The following is a 14549-nucleotide window of genomic DNA, read 5'->3' on the forward strand; positions in this document are numbered from 1 at the left end:
CAATAAGGTCAGTGGCAGAAATAACTAGACCACACCTCAGCGCTAATTATCCACTGCGCCTCTTTAGTAAATCCCGACAGGCGTCATTTAATGCCAAAATGTTGGTTTGCGCTGGCACAAGCTGTTAGTAAATCTGGCCCTAAATCCCATAATGCAATGCACTAAACATACATTTTACATTTAGCAGATGCTTTTATAAAAAACTTATTTAACTTAACCTTACATTTTTATTACTAAATTAAATCTTCATCTGCAGTCATTTTTTATTTCTCCCTAAAGGTCAAGACATTTTAACTAAATTAGTTTTACCAACAACTTATTTTGGAGCTGGACACCTATAAAGCCACAGAATTAGGATGCTGTTTTAAATGTTCATAATCATATTGCATACTGATACATAGGCCTACTATGTACTGTCTGCATTGATCACACAACTTTATCTGAAAAGAGTGAGGAAAACAAACAATAAAGCGATTTGTCTAAGGGAGGCAATGATATAAAAGTTCAATACAAATTGTCTTAAAAGAGGCAAAATGAAGTGTACAGCCTCGTGTACTTCAGAAGTAAATACTAATATGTCAAATCAAAGCACTCTCCAGTTCAGACATTTATTTTCATTTAGTTATACAACATTTGATTCTTTAAACTGTTGATTTATATCAGCAAGAATATTGTTAAATGTAATAATGACCACTGAATCTTTCAAAAGGAGAACGTGACATTACAAAGTTTCATTTCAAAAGAATATTTACAACCAATGAATGTCATCATACACACCTTAGAAACCATACTATTGTGCCAAATTTTTGGACAATAACGTTTTATGTACAAAAAGGGCCGGATCGTTCATCCACTGCTGTTGTCTGCGGCTGACAGTCTCTGTTTTCCATAAAGCACCTGGCAATGTTAATATCCCTAGAATCAAAGCTTCCCGTCCGTCAGATATACAGGATTAGTCCGATATAAGATGAAAGATCATCATATGAAATATTCTTTTTGGTTTTCATTGATAACGTTCTGTGGATCCGTGTTAAATGGCGTCTCGGGACTATCCTCCGTTTTCCCTACTTTGGGATCTTGGGTCTGGAACGTCTCCTTCCGTCGGAACAGGAATCGAGCCATCACGGCCAGAACCGCGAGAGTCACGAAAATCACTACTGCAATGACACCTGCACAGAAACACGTAAAATACTGTATTAACCTGCGACTTGAACTACTTTATCTTGAACATTTGGTAGTTTGAAGATGCAGCAGTTCATCTGTTAGTTGTTGTTGTTGCTGTATGTTTGGCTGTTCTCTCATTGTTTTGTGCAATCATTCAACATAATGAGGTTAAATGACTAAAGGAAGTACAGCGTTCTGGAGCCAAATTCAGTAGAGCCGGATGGCTGAGTCGTGAGTAACTCCACACACAGAGAACAGAAGATGTGTTTGAGAAATGAGCTAATAACTTTCCTACAACATCTGCTGGAACAGATAAGCTCAAATCACAGCGGCTTCATCTGGTCGCTTCAGAAAATGTCCACAGCATGCTGATATCATGTGACCGTTGTCTGATATTAAGATGCGGTTTGGGTGATTGGATTACAGGTGGACGACGGTGTAAGCGGGGTGTGAAATGTTTTAAGCTCGTTCACCTTTGACCACATTCAGAGGTAGTCGAAAACACATTGAGTAGCCGCAAAAGACCGCCTACTCCCCGACTATTTATCTAAACAAGCACAATGTTTTTACATCGGTCCTGACCCACAGTGTTCAGCTCGGTCTTTTATTGATGCTGCTCTCCGCCTCTTTCATTTTTGTTTCATTTAGCGAGTGTTTGAAAGTTACCCGAGCTTATTTCATTGATTGCTCTGGAATATCAGAGATCATGTTTACTAACAACACAAGCAGCATGTCAACTTTAACCCATTATTACTCCCGCTTGTGTTTTACTGACACAGACCATTCCTTTGAATTGTTCAGTACAGAAGTGGTCGAAAGTGGACAAAAGAGATCGATTAAAACACCAGGTGTGAACAGACAAATCATACGGCAAAAAATATATATTTTCAAATATAATTTTAAATATATTTCAGAATGTACATAAAATGACCAAAAATATATGTGCTGAAACATATTTTAAAATACTTTTACAAAAATTTATTTTTTATAAATATATTTTTTGGCCATATATATTTTGAAATATAAATGCTTTAATATATATATATATATTTATATTTACAGAGCTCCTAAGGTGACATTGGAGTAAAAAAAATTAAAGTTTAGTTTCATGTTCTCACGCGAAACTTTCATGTGCAAGAGTTTAGTGAAAATTTAGTGCGTGCACGCGATAGTTTCACGTGAGCATGCCAAATTAAATGCGATAGTTTCACATGCGCACGCAAAAGTTTCACGTGAGCATGCGGTAGTTTCACGTGCACACACGAAAGTTTCACGTGAGCATGCGATAGTTTCATGCGAGCACGCGATAGTTTCACGTGCGCACGCAAAACTCAACTTTAATTTTTGCTCCATGTCCCCTTTGGGGCTCTGTGTATATTAACATCGTATTGGAAGAAAAATTTTGTATGTTTTAAACCTAGAAACAAGTTTGAAAAGGTTAAAATTAAATTTGAACAGCTCAACTGCAAAAAATTTACTTATAATTATTTATTTTATACATAATTCATATATTTTATAAAAACATATATATTTTGGCCAAGAAAAATGGGTTTTAAAATTAGAAATGTATTTGTTGCCCCTGAAATACATTTTGAAATATATGATAATATATGAAGGTTAAAACTATAATAGGTTCAAATTCAAAAAATATGTTTAATTAAGCTTTACTTTCTACAAAATGTATTTAGCATATATTTAAAGCATATTTTTGGCAAAAGTAATGTATTTTCTGCTGTATATGCGTCTCTCTTGTACCAGAATGCATTTTAATAGCAGGTGTAAACAGGACCTAACTATTAGTTATGTCTACAGCATTACATGCGGTAAATCAATAAAGGTGAAAAGCTGGCAAAAATGTCATCAAACTCGCTCTGATGGGTTTCTGCTACACCATCGGATGAGTTTGGGTTCTGTGTCTAAGTTCTACATAAATGTTAAAATGTTTTCTTCCTTTGTGAGCAATGGAGCATGACACATTTAATTATTAGTTAAAGCTAAAAGAAAAGTCTAATTAATCCAAAATATATCTAAGCTCAATTTAATGGCACATCACAGTAAGTCAGTGAATAATTTCTTAAAACATTTAATTAGTTTAGCAAACTTTGTTCATTTCATTCGATTCATCAGAACTTTGAAGAAGTTTTCACATTCAGTCAAAGTCAATGCTTTACTCAAACATTATAAAGGCTAATTTTGGGTTAAAGCTTTGATGATGAGCTTCGTCTTTTAAAAGCATACAGAGACTGAACATCTGCTATCCCACTTTATACGGTTACAGTAACTACACGTAAAATAACGTTGATCACAAAGAACATTGTTATCAACCATTTTAGGGTTAGTTCACCCCGAAAATGACTTCATTATTATTTATACATTTTAAAATCAATATGCTTTTTGTATTTGCATATAAGAAATGGCTCATTTACCCCAAGAACCCTTCTCTTAGCATTAATTAACATTGGCCAAATTTGACCCCTGGTTCTCCAGGGTTAAAACCAAATGACCCCTCCCCCAAAAAAACATAGCTAAGTCGAAGCAAACAACTTTGAAAGGAAGTAAATATAAATGAGTGAAAATAACATGCATTCAATTTTCATCACCACAAACATTTATTTACCTCCGATCAGAGCCGAGTCACTGTGGACTGCATTGACTATTGGCTCACCAGTATCTACTGAACCCAAATGATCTACAAGAGAAGAAGAGAAAGACAGACAGACAGACAGACAGATAGAGACAGACAGAACATCAGTGCTTATCTCTTACAGGTCGTGGCTCATTGAATATTACACATTTTAGAAATAATGATGCGGATGAAGGTCTATTTCACAGATTCATACAGAGATCTGCTTTTATTTCATTAACACTACGACAGTGAGCCCACCATTAAAGTCAAAATCGACTCTCGGGAAGAATTAAGAATTGAAAGGAAAAGGAAATAAAGTTTGAAAAACAGAATAAGACAGAATATTTGTCTTCCTGATTGAAAACCTCTGAAGTTATCAGTGCTCAAAGAGAGACAGATTCATCTTCTCAAGCCAGAAACAAACCAAACTTTATAGAAAAACACTGCAAGCATGCAGTCTCACTTTCACATCCAAAGAATATTTAATTATTCACAGAGACAGATATCAGAGGAAATATCTCTGGTGTCTTTATGATAGCATTAACTCTTTCCTCGCTATTGATGAGTTATCTCATCAATTAAGAGAAAACGCTTTTTTACGGCAATCCATGTTTCCATTATTATCCACAAGGTGGTGCTCTTACCCGCCTTATAAAACACTGAAGCATCCACTGATCCATAAACAGTAAAAACTCTGTGTATGTTTTGATCATCACTCTAAGTCTGATCTCTAATGCTGCGTTTACACCATCCGCGGTAGAGGCGTGAAGCGTGAGTGATTTCAATTTTCAACGTTGGCGCGCGTCTGGAGGTCTAGCGGCGGATGAGGCGTTTGGCGCGGCGCGGAAGACGCAATTTCGCCTCAATCGCGCGCCTAGTCATCTGGTGCGGGACACGTGAATGGTGCTTTTTGTGCATTTTGCGTTTGACGCGAATTTGTGGCTAACGCCCGAGTTGAAGAATTTCGCGACGATTTAACCAATCAGGAGCCTGCTTGCTGCTGTGGTGGCAGCCTCGCCTGGAGTCACTCATTCAACATGAAGGAATGCTTGATATTGTCTGTAAGCAGTCACCCGGAGCTGTATGACACAAGTCCTTATTTCTATAGAGACAGGAATAAAAAGGATCTTTGTTGGAAGAGTGTCAGTGAGGACATTGGACAACCTGGTAAGTTGTAATACACATTTCACTTTTGAGTCACATGACGTTTAGCAACCCACACCGTTTATTTTCCCCCTATAGTAAGGTTACCAAATACAAACCAGTAACTCTCTAGATAAATGAACAATCAACATCAGTCATCTTGCAAACAGACAACCGCATAGCACTTGCCCCTCCCACAAGAAGCGGATTTCGCCTCTGACGCGCATTAAATGCTTGTTTTTTCCGCGCGTCTACTTTACTCTAGACGCGTGAAAGCATTCAAACTGTTCAAGCGGCAAACTAGGTGCGTTAGACGCGATTTTGACGCCTGATACGCGGTTGGTGTAAACGCAGCATAATAAGAGCCCAAAAATGCAATTTGTTCAAAATTTGGTATTTTTGAAGAAACCGACCCATATTTAAGAGGTTATTAAAAGAGTACAAATGAAGATAGGATGAAATGTTTTTTCCCATTGTGTTTGTTTGAAAGCAGAGGGTCTGTTCTTAAATTTGATATATTTGTATTTTTATATATTTATAGAGGAAAATTTTCCTGGAAGGCATTTTGTAAAAATCAGCAAAAATGCTGGCGGGCGATTTAAAAAAAAGGCTGGCAGGGAATTAGTTAATGAATACAGACCTTCCATCTTATTTTCGGTTTTAAGATAAAACAAAACATTCAAATATCACAAAAACACTATTTGGTTTATATTGTAAATATAAGGGCATATATGTTATTAAAAACATATTTATATTTAATTTTGTGTAATATTAAACTGTACCTGTCCAAATGATTTGCAGCATCTGGGTTACCATGCATTTTAGAGGGCCGTGTAATAAATATGTTAAAAGAAGAACATTTTCTGGAAGGCATTATAAACATTTGTGGAAATCATATAAAATGTTGGCACTGGCTGAAAAAAAACAGGGAAAGAGTTAGGGGCGATTCACATTTTGCGTCAAGTTCGTTATTTTAAATGTAGGCGGGCGGTATGCACGCTCATAATGGAAGCGACGTGGTCATGACACACACACTCGGCGCGTCCGCACCACATCGAGTTAAAAACTTTTCAGATAATGTGACAAGAACCAACTGACGGTTGCATTTTCGGTGTGCTTTTAGATGCGAAATGTGAACCACCCCTTAAACTCTAAACTCAGTCCATGAGGTGTAGTTTAGATCCGCTGCTATAGGACTCCTTTACATTTGCCTTACAGAGCTATAGATTTTATAAGTATGCATGCTCTTTGGGAATCGAACCTGCAACCTTTAATATGCTAATGCAATGCTCTCACAGTTGAGCTACAGGCTCCTTACAGCAAGATTGGGTTGGTAGTTTTACCTGATAGAGTATGAGTTGTTTCTGCGGCGTAAGGGTTGGATGCTAGAGATGATCCACAGTTGGATTCAGTCAGAGATCCTGTGACCGTCACCGGACTCTTGTCTGGATACAGAAGTGCCGCTTTCAGCGGAGAGATGGAGTTAAACTGAACGACAGACAAACATCCGGTGAAACCCAGAGAGTTGACACGGGCCATCTCTGGATCCAACTCATCAGACTCTGTCAAGAGAAAGACAAAGATTTGTTTAGGAAATGAAAAACAACGTGCTTCTCAACAAGCAGCAAACTTTTCAGTGAAATAAACTTGAACGGCTGTCTCTGCATATAACTGTAAATATAGGCCAACATCATAACACACAAACACACAGAACAGCACACGAGTTCATCTGTGTCTCACTGTTATTGGTGACTGAACGCAATGTCACACAAACTCGCTTTTGAGATGTGATGTGAATTACGAAACAGCGTGTCTGATGAACAAAGCTTTCCTTCAGCCCTGGACCCACGGGAAAACACAACAGTCCTGTGGCTTTAGGTTTATAGCTTGGAGCTCATGTTGGACTTCTTCATATATTCATGAGATCGGTGCATGTTTTAGTCGATTTGTGGCCGTGATTAATTTGCTGGAAAAGAGGTCTGCCGTCTCACCGATGTTGTAATACTATCCAGACCTTACAGCAGATCTGTCGTATGTTACAGCTCTCGCCAGCCTCCGCTCTGCTGCATTTAAATGAGACTGAAGACATCTCATTTGTCGCATAAGGAGAACCGCATTTACGAGACACAGGAGAGACACAGTAAACTTTACACCTCTCCTATGGGTTTAAAAATGATCAAATGCTTCACTATATACAAAAGATTTCACTATATATTTGGGCTGTGCAATTAATTGCTTTTCAATCTCAGTTTCGATTTTTGCACATTTCGATTGTAAAAACAAGATAATTGAGGTTATTCAATTGATGTGCCACATTCACTTTCTGTCATTTCATTTTGTGTTATAAATCCAGTGTGTCATAATCAGCTGCACCTTTCTCTCACACGTGCACACACTCTCGCATTTGTTTATATTTGTAACGTTATATGCATTGCATTTCAAGCGAGCTGAAGCAAAACTATCAACTATCCCTCGTGTTTAAAATATGAATCGCGTACCAATCGCTGGACCAATGTGTTTACAAGGCAATTATGAAGGCACCACTGCACACATAGCCAATTGCAACAACACTAAACAAATGCACTGAATGAATTAAGTCAAATGTTTTTTATTTATGTATCTATACACATGCATACATAAATATATATATATATATAGTGTCACAGTGCTGAGAGGAATAGCTGGCGGCTCACTGACGCTCGCTGAGGAAATTAGAAGGCAAATGCAAGAAGTGTACAGTAACAGCCGCTTTTGAGCGTCGGCCATGCTGTGGCATATATAGGCCGTTTATAGGCGCATATGCGCTCATTAAATAACAAAAGCAATATTTCTCCATTGGCAGGTTTTAGTTGGTCAGTGACGTAGTCTATTTTATTTGCCTCAAAATAGCAACGCACCAACAATGCACACCTCGTTTTCAGACCAGAAAGCTCATGGGCGCAAAAGTGGGCGCAAATGTTGTCTGCAAAGACTTGTCTTTTTTTAGCTGCTGAACCAACACCTCATGTTCAGAATCTTCAACGGTGATGTTAAAGGGTGCACCATCAAGCTGAAATAAAGTCTTCTCACCGAAGGTCTTCGTGACCTTCATTCTAAGACAATGAAGCAGCGCAGCTCTCATTATTCCTTACGTGTCAGCCTTAATCCGGGTTTTCATTTCTATGATGTAGGGTGTAGGAGGGGCGAGGAGGCTGTTCGAAATGCGCTATTTATTGCACTACTATTTACAAAATTATTGTAAATAATTCTTTATTATAATAGCAAAAAAGAGTTTTATAGGTCAATAGTGATAATTGCAACATAATTTACCTATTAGGATAACTAATAGGCTTTACTGGATAGGCAGGTGGGTGGGCCTAGCTGACAGGTGGGTGGGCCAAGGCCTACCCATAGCTACGCAACTGCTATAAATGGTCTCTTAGTTTTTTATATGTTGCATCATAAAGGTTTTATAAATAGCTTTCATAAGACTCTTTTATAGTAATAAAATGTTGTACTTTTCCACTCTATTATTTATTAATTGACTGCTTATTTTAAGACCATTAACCAGAATCTTATTTTAGTTTACTGCAGGTTTATTTATAGACATAAAAAATTCAACCTGACCCACTCCATGTTTCTCTAGAGGTCAATATCATTCTTATCTGAAGTAAATAGACCAAACCATCCTCTATATTCATGCTCCTTCATATCAGCGAGCTCGACTGACTCAACAAACATCAGCGTCTTTAATGAAATATAAAAATATCTCATCATGTCACACTTCAGAGTTTGTCCATCCGCATGCGTACATCTCCTGTATTATACACAAGACCTTACTACACAGAAATCACAAACTTATAAAAATGATAATTCAGTTTTCCGTGACCTCTCAATGATAAATCCCTTGTTCATGTCACTTTGACTTACCAAGCACTTTTCCCATGATAACAGATTTGACGGCATTGAATTCAGTATCCGATGTTAGATTGAAAACTTCATTTGCATGCTGATCCACCTGCAGATAAACGCAAGAAAACCATCATGTTTTCTATATTAACAGCACATTTTCCCTCACAAGCTTTTCAATTAAAAATGCACTTGAAAGTTATTGGAAACACATCACTGCTCACACCTAAACTTCCAGGAAGAGGAGCACAGGAAGCCTAAACACAGTATCTCAATGAGCATCTGTAAAGTGTGATGATATTAAATCTGCACCACAGCAGATTATAGACTCACATCAAATAATTTTATGTTTAAAAGACATCCAAACACAGCCCAGACATCTGGGCTAAAACACAGCCAAATTTGGGCTGTCAGTGAAAATTTAAAATACGTCTAGCCATAAAAAAAAATGAAACCAAATAGCTTGTTATCCCTACTGTAGCTGCGTTTCCATCACCCTTTAAATTACACAACTAAAAAAATAGAGAACTGAAAGTGCACCCAATGGAAACACTGCAATTTTGCATAAACTCTCATATATTGCCAAAAATGTTTTTATACTCAAGTATGGTGGTTTTCAAAGCAATTTCTAAAAGGAATATATCATAAAACGTCAATGGAAAAGTTTTACAGGTCACCTGACATGCATTACAATCAAATATGGCACGGTATATGTTAGATTGGAGGACAAGACAGAAGAGGTGTGTTCGACTTCAAGCGACGTCTCAAGAACTGACAAACACATAATATACAAAATACTTCAAAAGTGATTCAACTGCCTTGTATGCTTTCGGGTTCTTGTGGTTTTTGAAATGACTTATTGTGAGAAAACAAGATTACGTTTTAGTTGCACAACTTTGATTATTGGAAACACGTCAATTAGCAATTTTTTTACGCTTACACTAATGTTTTGTGTGAATCTTTAAAGAGCACCTATGGTCCGATTCACGATTTACATTTCCTTTGGTGTTTAAGTGTGCTAATACATGTTAACGATATGGAAAAGGTACAAACCCCAAAGTATACAATGACGCGAGTTATCGTCTCCAACGTAAATCTTTTTTCTTGGACTACAACAAACACAGATTGTAGTCAACAGTTTACTTCATGGGCTTGTTGACATGTACAAGACCGACATTATCATAATTTTTCCCGCTTGGACACACAGTCTGTAAGTTAACTCCTGTTTGCATTGCACTGTGAGCGAATCTTTCAAACATGGTAATAAGCGTCACATTTCCAGCTGACGTCGAGTATTCAGGCCAATCACAACATACAGATTACCTGGCCAATCAGGAACACCATGCGTTTTGTACAAAATCAGAGTGTTTGAGGATATCTGGAGCTACAAAAATGTACGGTATGTGGAAAATAATGTGTTATTAACCACGCGAACACATTGCATTACACCAAATACACAAAATAACGTGTTTTAAGCAATGAAATTGGTGCTCTTTATTGGAAGCGCGACTACTGTTGATTTTGCTTACTCTCAATTAAAGTTATTTTGGCAAATAAGAGATGTGACCAAAATCAAGTTTATTATAGCCAGACTATATCGGGTCTAAAGTTAACCTAAATGGTAAAATGACAGCTATTGCTTTCTGGGTTGGGACTAAAATCATACAGAGGATCTGATCTTTACTATGCACAATGAAAATGAGTTCAGATCAAATTCATGAGTCTATGCACAACTATCATTCATGTTGATGTACAATTACACAATGCACATGTTTACATTCATTCGTTTAGCAGATGATCAATGCAACTTTGTACATATAAGGCGACATTCAACATTTTGCCTTAAGAGACAACAAAAGCACAATAAGTACACACTACGTAAAGCTATCTTTGCAAATCAGACTACTAATGAAACTGTTAGACTGAGGGTCAGAATTATTATCAGTGATAATCAGCAACAACATTTCACAGATCATCTTTATCAAAAGCAACCTATAATATTGCTTTAATGCCGTTCGTAACAGTTTACACTTTGATGTTGACCAAAGCATCGTTTACCTGAATGATCAGCGTGTCCGAGGATCTCCTGACGCTAACCCGGTGAAGTTGACCATTGGCCAGATTTCTCGCAGCGGATCGGAAAACCTCAGCGTCTCTATCCTGCTGCAGTTTGTATCTGATATCCAGATGTCCTTTAAAACAGAGAAAAGTCCAATTCTCAACAGTCCCATCAAGAAAAATAACAACAAGATGCAAAAACTACAAAGCTTTCTCTTAAGAGGATTCAGATTTTGTCCCCTAGGACAAACACAGATGCCATAACAAACACAAATTTCAAACACACCCCATGATTTATTGACGCTCAAGCCATCGTCAACGAATTTGACCATCTTTAACCAGACAAACTATATTAGAAAATGTCCTGGCTGATTTATAATGGCAGTAAATGGCGCCTCCGACTTGAAACCCAAAAAAGTCCATCCAGGCTTTACAGAAGTTCACAGATGCACGTTCACGAGAGAGAGAGTGCTTTCAGCGTAGCGTACGAGACGTAGTGGTGTACTGACAAACGTTGAAGCACAGACAGCAAAACAAAACGCCAGTCTGGAAAGAGAAATCTAAAAAAAACATTTGGGAGGATTTTGATATTAAATGAGAGAATATTAAGATTTTTGCCACCATGTCTCATTAATGGCAAAAAACTCAATATCCTACATTATCTGCTGGAAATGCACTCTCTCAAGAACGCATGTTGGTCATTAGTGGAAGCTAGTTATTTTAGTTTGTAAAATTTTAAAGTGTGAGAATTTTGGGGCTTCAAATCAGAAGCACCATTTACTGCCATTATAAATCTTGAAAGAGCCAGAAGATTTTCTAAAATAACTCTGATTGTGTTTGTCTGAAAAAAGATGATCATACACGCTGAGGATGGCTTGATGGTGAATGAATTATGGGGTTATTTTCATTTTTGGCTGAATTATCCCTTTAATGCTAGTCTTAGCAAACATTACCAATCACTGACATATCAGTAACTAAATTATAATAAATAGGCAAATTAACAACATGATCTCACAAAGTTCCGTGGGATAGTCACAGAACTTTGCGCTCATTTTTCCGCGGCACTCCCACGGATCTCCGCATTTTTCCGTGGCCCTGCCACGGACTGTCTTTTTCCGTGCCATTCTCACGGATTGGTTACTCAACTGCTTTTTCCTATTTTCAAACCATTTTCGCCTCGGTTTAGGGTTAGATTTGGTGTTTGCGTTAGTATGTCACTTTAAATATTGGTTTATACTATTTTTTCTGATTTATTCTTTTATATTTTCTAAACTTTAAACAATTGTTGCCTGGCGTTGGGGTTAGAGTTGGGTTTGGGTAGGGATGTCATTTCATGTAAATCTAACCATAAACCGAAGTGAAAATGGTAAGAAAATAGGACAAAACAGTTGACCAACCAATCCGCGAGAACGCCACGGAAAAAGACAATCCGTAGCAGGGCCACAGAAAAATGTGGAGATCCGTGAGAATGCCACGGAAAAATGACACAAAATTCCATGACTATGCCATGGAAATTCGTGAGATCAGGTTGCAAATTAAGTTTCAACAACGCTGTTCCTCTTGTATATGCTTCAGCACACCTGACTCTTAATATTTAGGAAGCCATGAAAAGCTTGATTAGCAGGTTGAGTTGTGTTCAAATTTGATTGGGGTGAACTCTGCAGGAAAGTAGATCACCATGAAAAGGGTTGGTGGCCACTGATTTAACCCATCACAGTGCGTCGTGAACACATACACACACCCGGAGCAGTGGGAAGCTATTCTGGGGAGCAATTAGGGTTAAGGTGCCTTGATCAACACAGTCACAGCTTGCTGGCCATGAGGCTCAAACGTCAACTCTCGGGTTACAAGTCCAACTCACTAACCACTAGGCTACGACTGCCTCATAAGTAATGAAAAGGCTTCTCTCTCTCTCTCTCGGTTCACATCTAACAGAACATGAGAGTTCATCTGTCAAACTGAGAATCAACACAAATCTACAGGCAGTTCTCCAACTTCTGCCTAATTGGACCAGTAGGTATTAATATCAAACACTGCCAATCTCAGTGTTATCTCAGTGTTCTGTAATAAACCAGACATATTTTGGATGTCCAAGTATTTTTTTTAACAAAAGCCTCTTTCATCTTCACTATCAGAAAAAAAGGTACAAAAGCTGTCATCGGTGCAGAAGCCTTTCAAAAAGTACACCTTTGTACCTACGAAAGTGCACATTAGTACCTCAAAGGTACAAATTGGTACCAATATCTACACATCTGTTAGGGGTGTGACGAGATCTTGTGTGTCTTGTGAGATTAATTAAGTCACGAGATTTCTCGTGGAAGTGAAATGCTGTCCGTTTCTCAAATAAAAGACTGCATCCTTCGGAGGTCGCATTTGTAAACTGCATTTACATCATAAAAACGTTTCTCGGTCTAAAGTGAAAGTGAAGATAGCGTCCGCGAGACGAGTCCACTATCGCCCCCTGCAGGCTACATTTGTGATTTCAGTTTCTTATTCGTTTATTTTATCATTGAGGATTTCTTAAAAATTGTAAAAGTATCGTCTCGTCTCGTTCTCGTGAACCCAATCTCGTGTCTCGTCTCGTGGATTAAGTGTCTCGTCACACCCCAACATCTGTACCTAAATGGTACATATTAGCATGGTTCGAATTGAAGGGGGGCTTGGGTGGTAAAAGCAGAAAAATAAAAGCACAAAAATATAAATTTAGGAGGGTCCCCTGGTTTTTATTCAAATTAAAATATTACATGAATTTGAAATTCTCATTCTGCGCTGCCACAAAGCGATACTGTCCATTATTTACCCAAATTTCGCAGTAAACTAATCCAAAAGATTTCTGTCTGACATAAATGTAAACTCTCAAGTTTTCACCTGTTGACGGTAAGAATCTTTAGTTATTATCTTTAGTAATCTTTAGGGTTAGGGGCTTTTTAAAAAATCTCAAACTATTATGTAAAAATGGTTACACTCTCAGAAATAAAAGTACAAAAGTTGTCACTGGGACAGTACTCAAAGAGTGCATATTAGTACTTCAAAGATACATATTTGTACCTAAATGGTACGTATTAGGACCTTTTTTAAAGGGTACTGCCCCAGTGACAGCTTTGTAGTTAAAAGTAATTTGGGGTTTCTTTGATTTATACGTTGATTCAACAAAAAATGATAAGATCACATCTTACTTTGTGAATTGTGAAATCATGGCAACCCTATAATGACGGGGGGCTTAGCTAGGGGACCCCCAGTACTGCATATTAGGACCTTATGATTACCATCCCAGTGACAGCTTTTGTACCTTTTTATTTTAAATAAGCATCAGGATCAAAAACATCCCCATCTGTGTTTTACAGAACAGAACGTGTGAAATCACACGAGGATCCAATAACAGTTTTCAATTTTAGGTGACCTATCTGTTTTTTTAATGCTTCATAGAAAGCATGGACATCTCCGGCAGATAATTGCGGAGAGAAGACTTAAAACAGCTTTTCTGGCACACAAGATGACAGACACGTGTTTACACGCAGCCGTGAGCGCTTTGAGATATCATAAGGGAATATATTCCCCCGCTGGCATACAACACTCTACTCTTTATGAAGTTCCTCTTTCGTTCAGACAACATCCAAAGCAATTTACTACAGCAGCGTCCTGCGTCTTCAGAGATTCACACTAATCCAAA

General features: G+C 37.8%; 1 protein-coding gene across 2 annotated transcripts in view; it reads right to left on the reverse strand.

The window, feature by feature from the left end:
• Positions 1-594: 594 nt before the first annotated feature.
• The window catches only part of cntnap3 (contactin associated protein family member 3), a 127322-nt gene continuing 113367 nt past the window's right edge, over positions 595-14549 (reverse strand). Inside the window, exons 20-24 of one of the 2 annotated variants that reach the window (XM_073874617.1) lie at positions 10880-11013; positions 8843-8930; positions 6277-6495; positions 3782-3853; positions 595-1169 (exon numbers count right to left, since the gene is read on the reverse strand). In XM_073874617.1, the coding sequence (XP_073730718.1) occupies positions 979-1169; positions 3782-3853; positions 6277-6495; positions 8843-8930; positions 10880-11013 (704 nt within the window). In that variant the 3' untranslated portion in view covers positions 595-978. The remainder of the gene's footprint in view (positions 1170-3781; positions 3854-6276; positions 6496-8842; positions 8931-10879; positions 11014-14549) is intronic. The other variant, XM_073874618.1, reaches the window with a different exon arrangement.

This window comes from Misgurnus anguillicaudatus, chromosome 12 (genome assembly GCF_027580225.2).
Source record: "Misgurnus anguillicaudatus chromosome 12, ASM2758022v2, whole genome shotgun sequence".
In the NCBI taxonomy this organism is placed as follows: domain Eukaryota; kingdom Metazoa; phylum Chordata; class Actinopteri; order Cypriniformes; family Cobitidae; genus Misgurnus; species Misgurnus anguillicaudatus.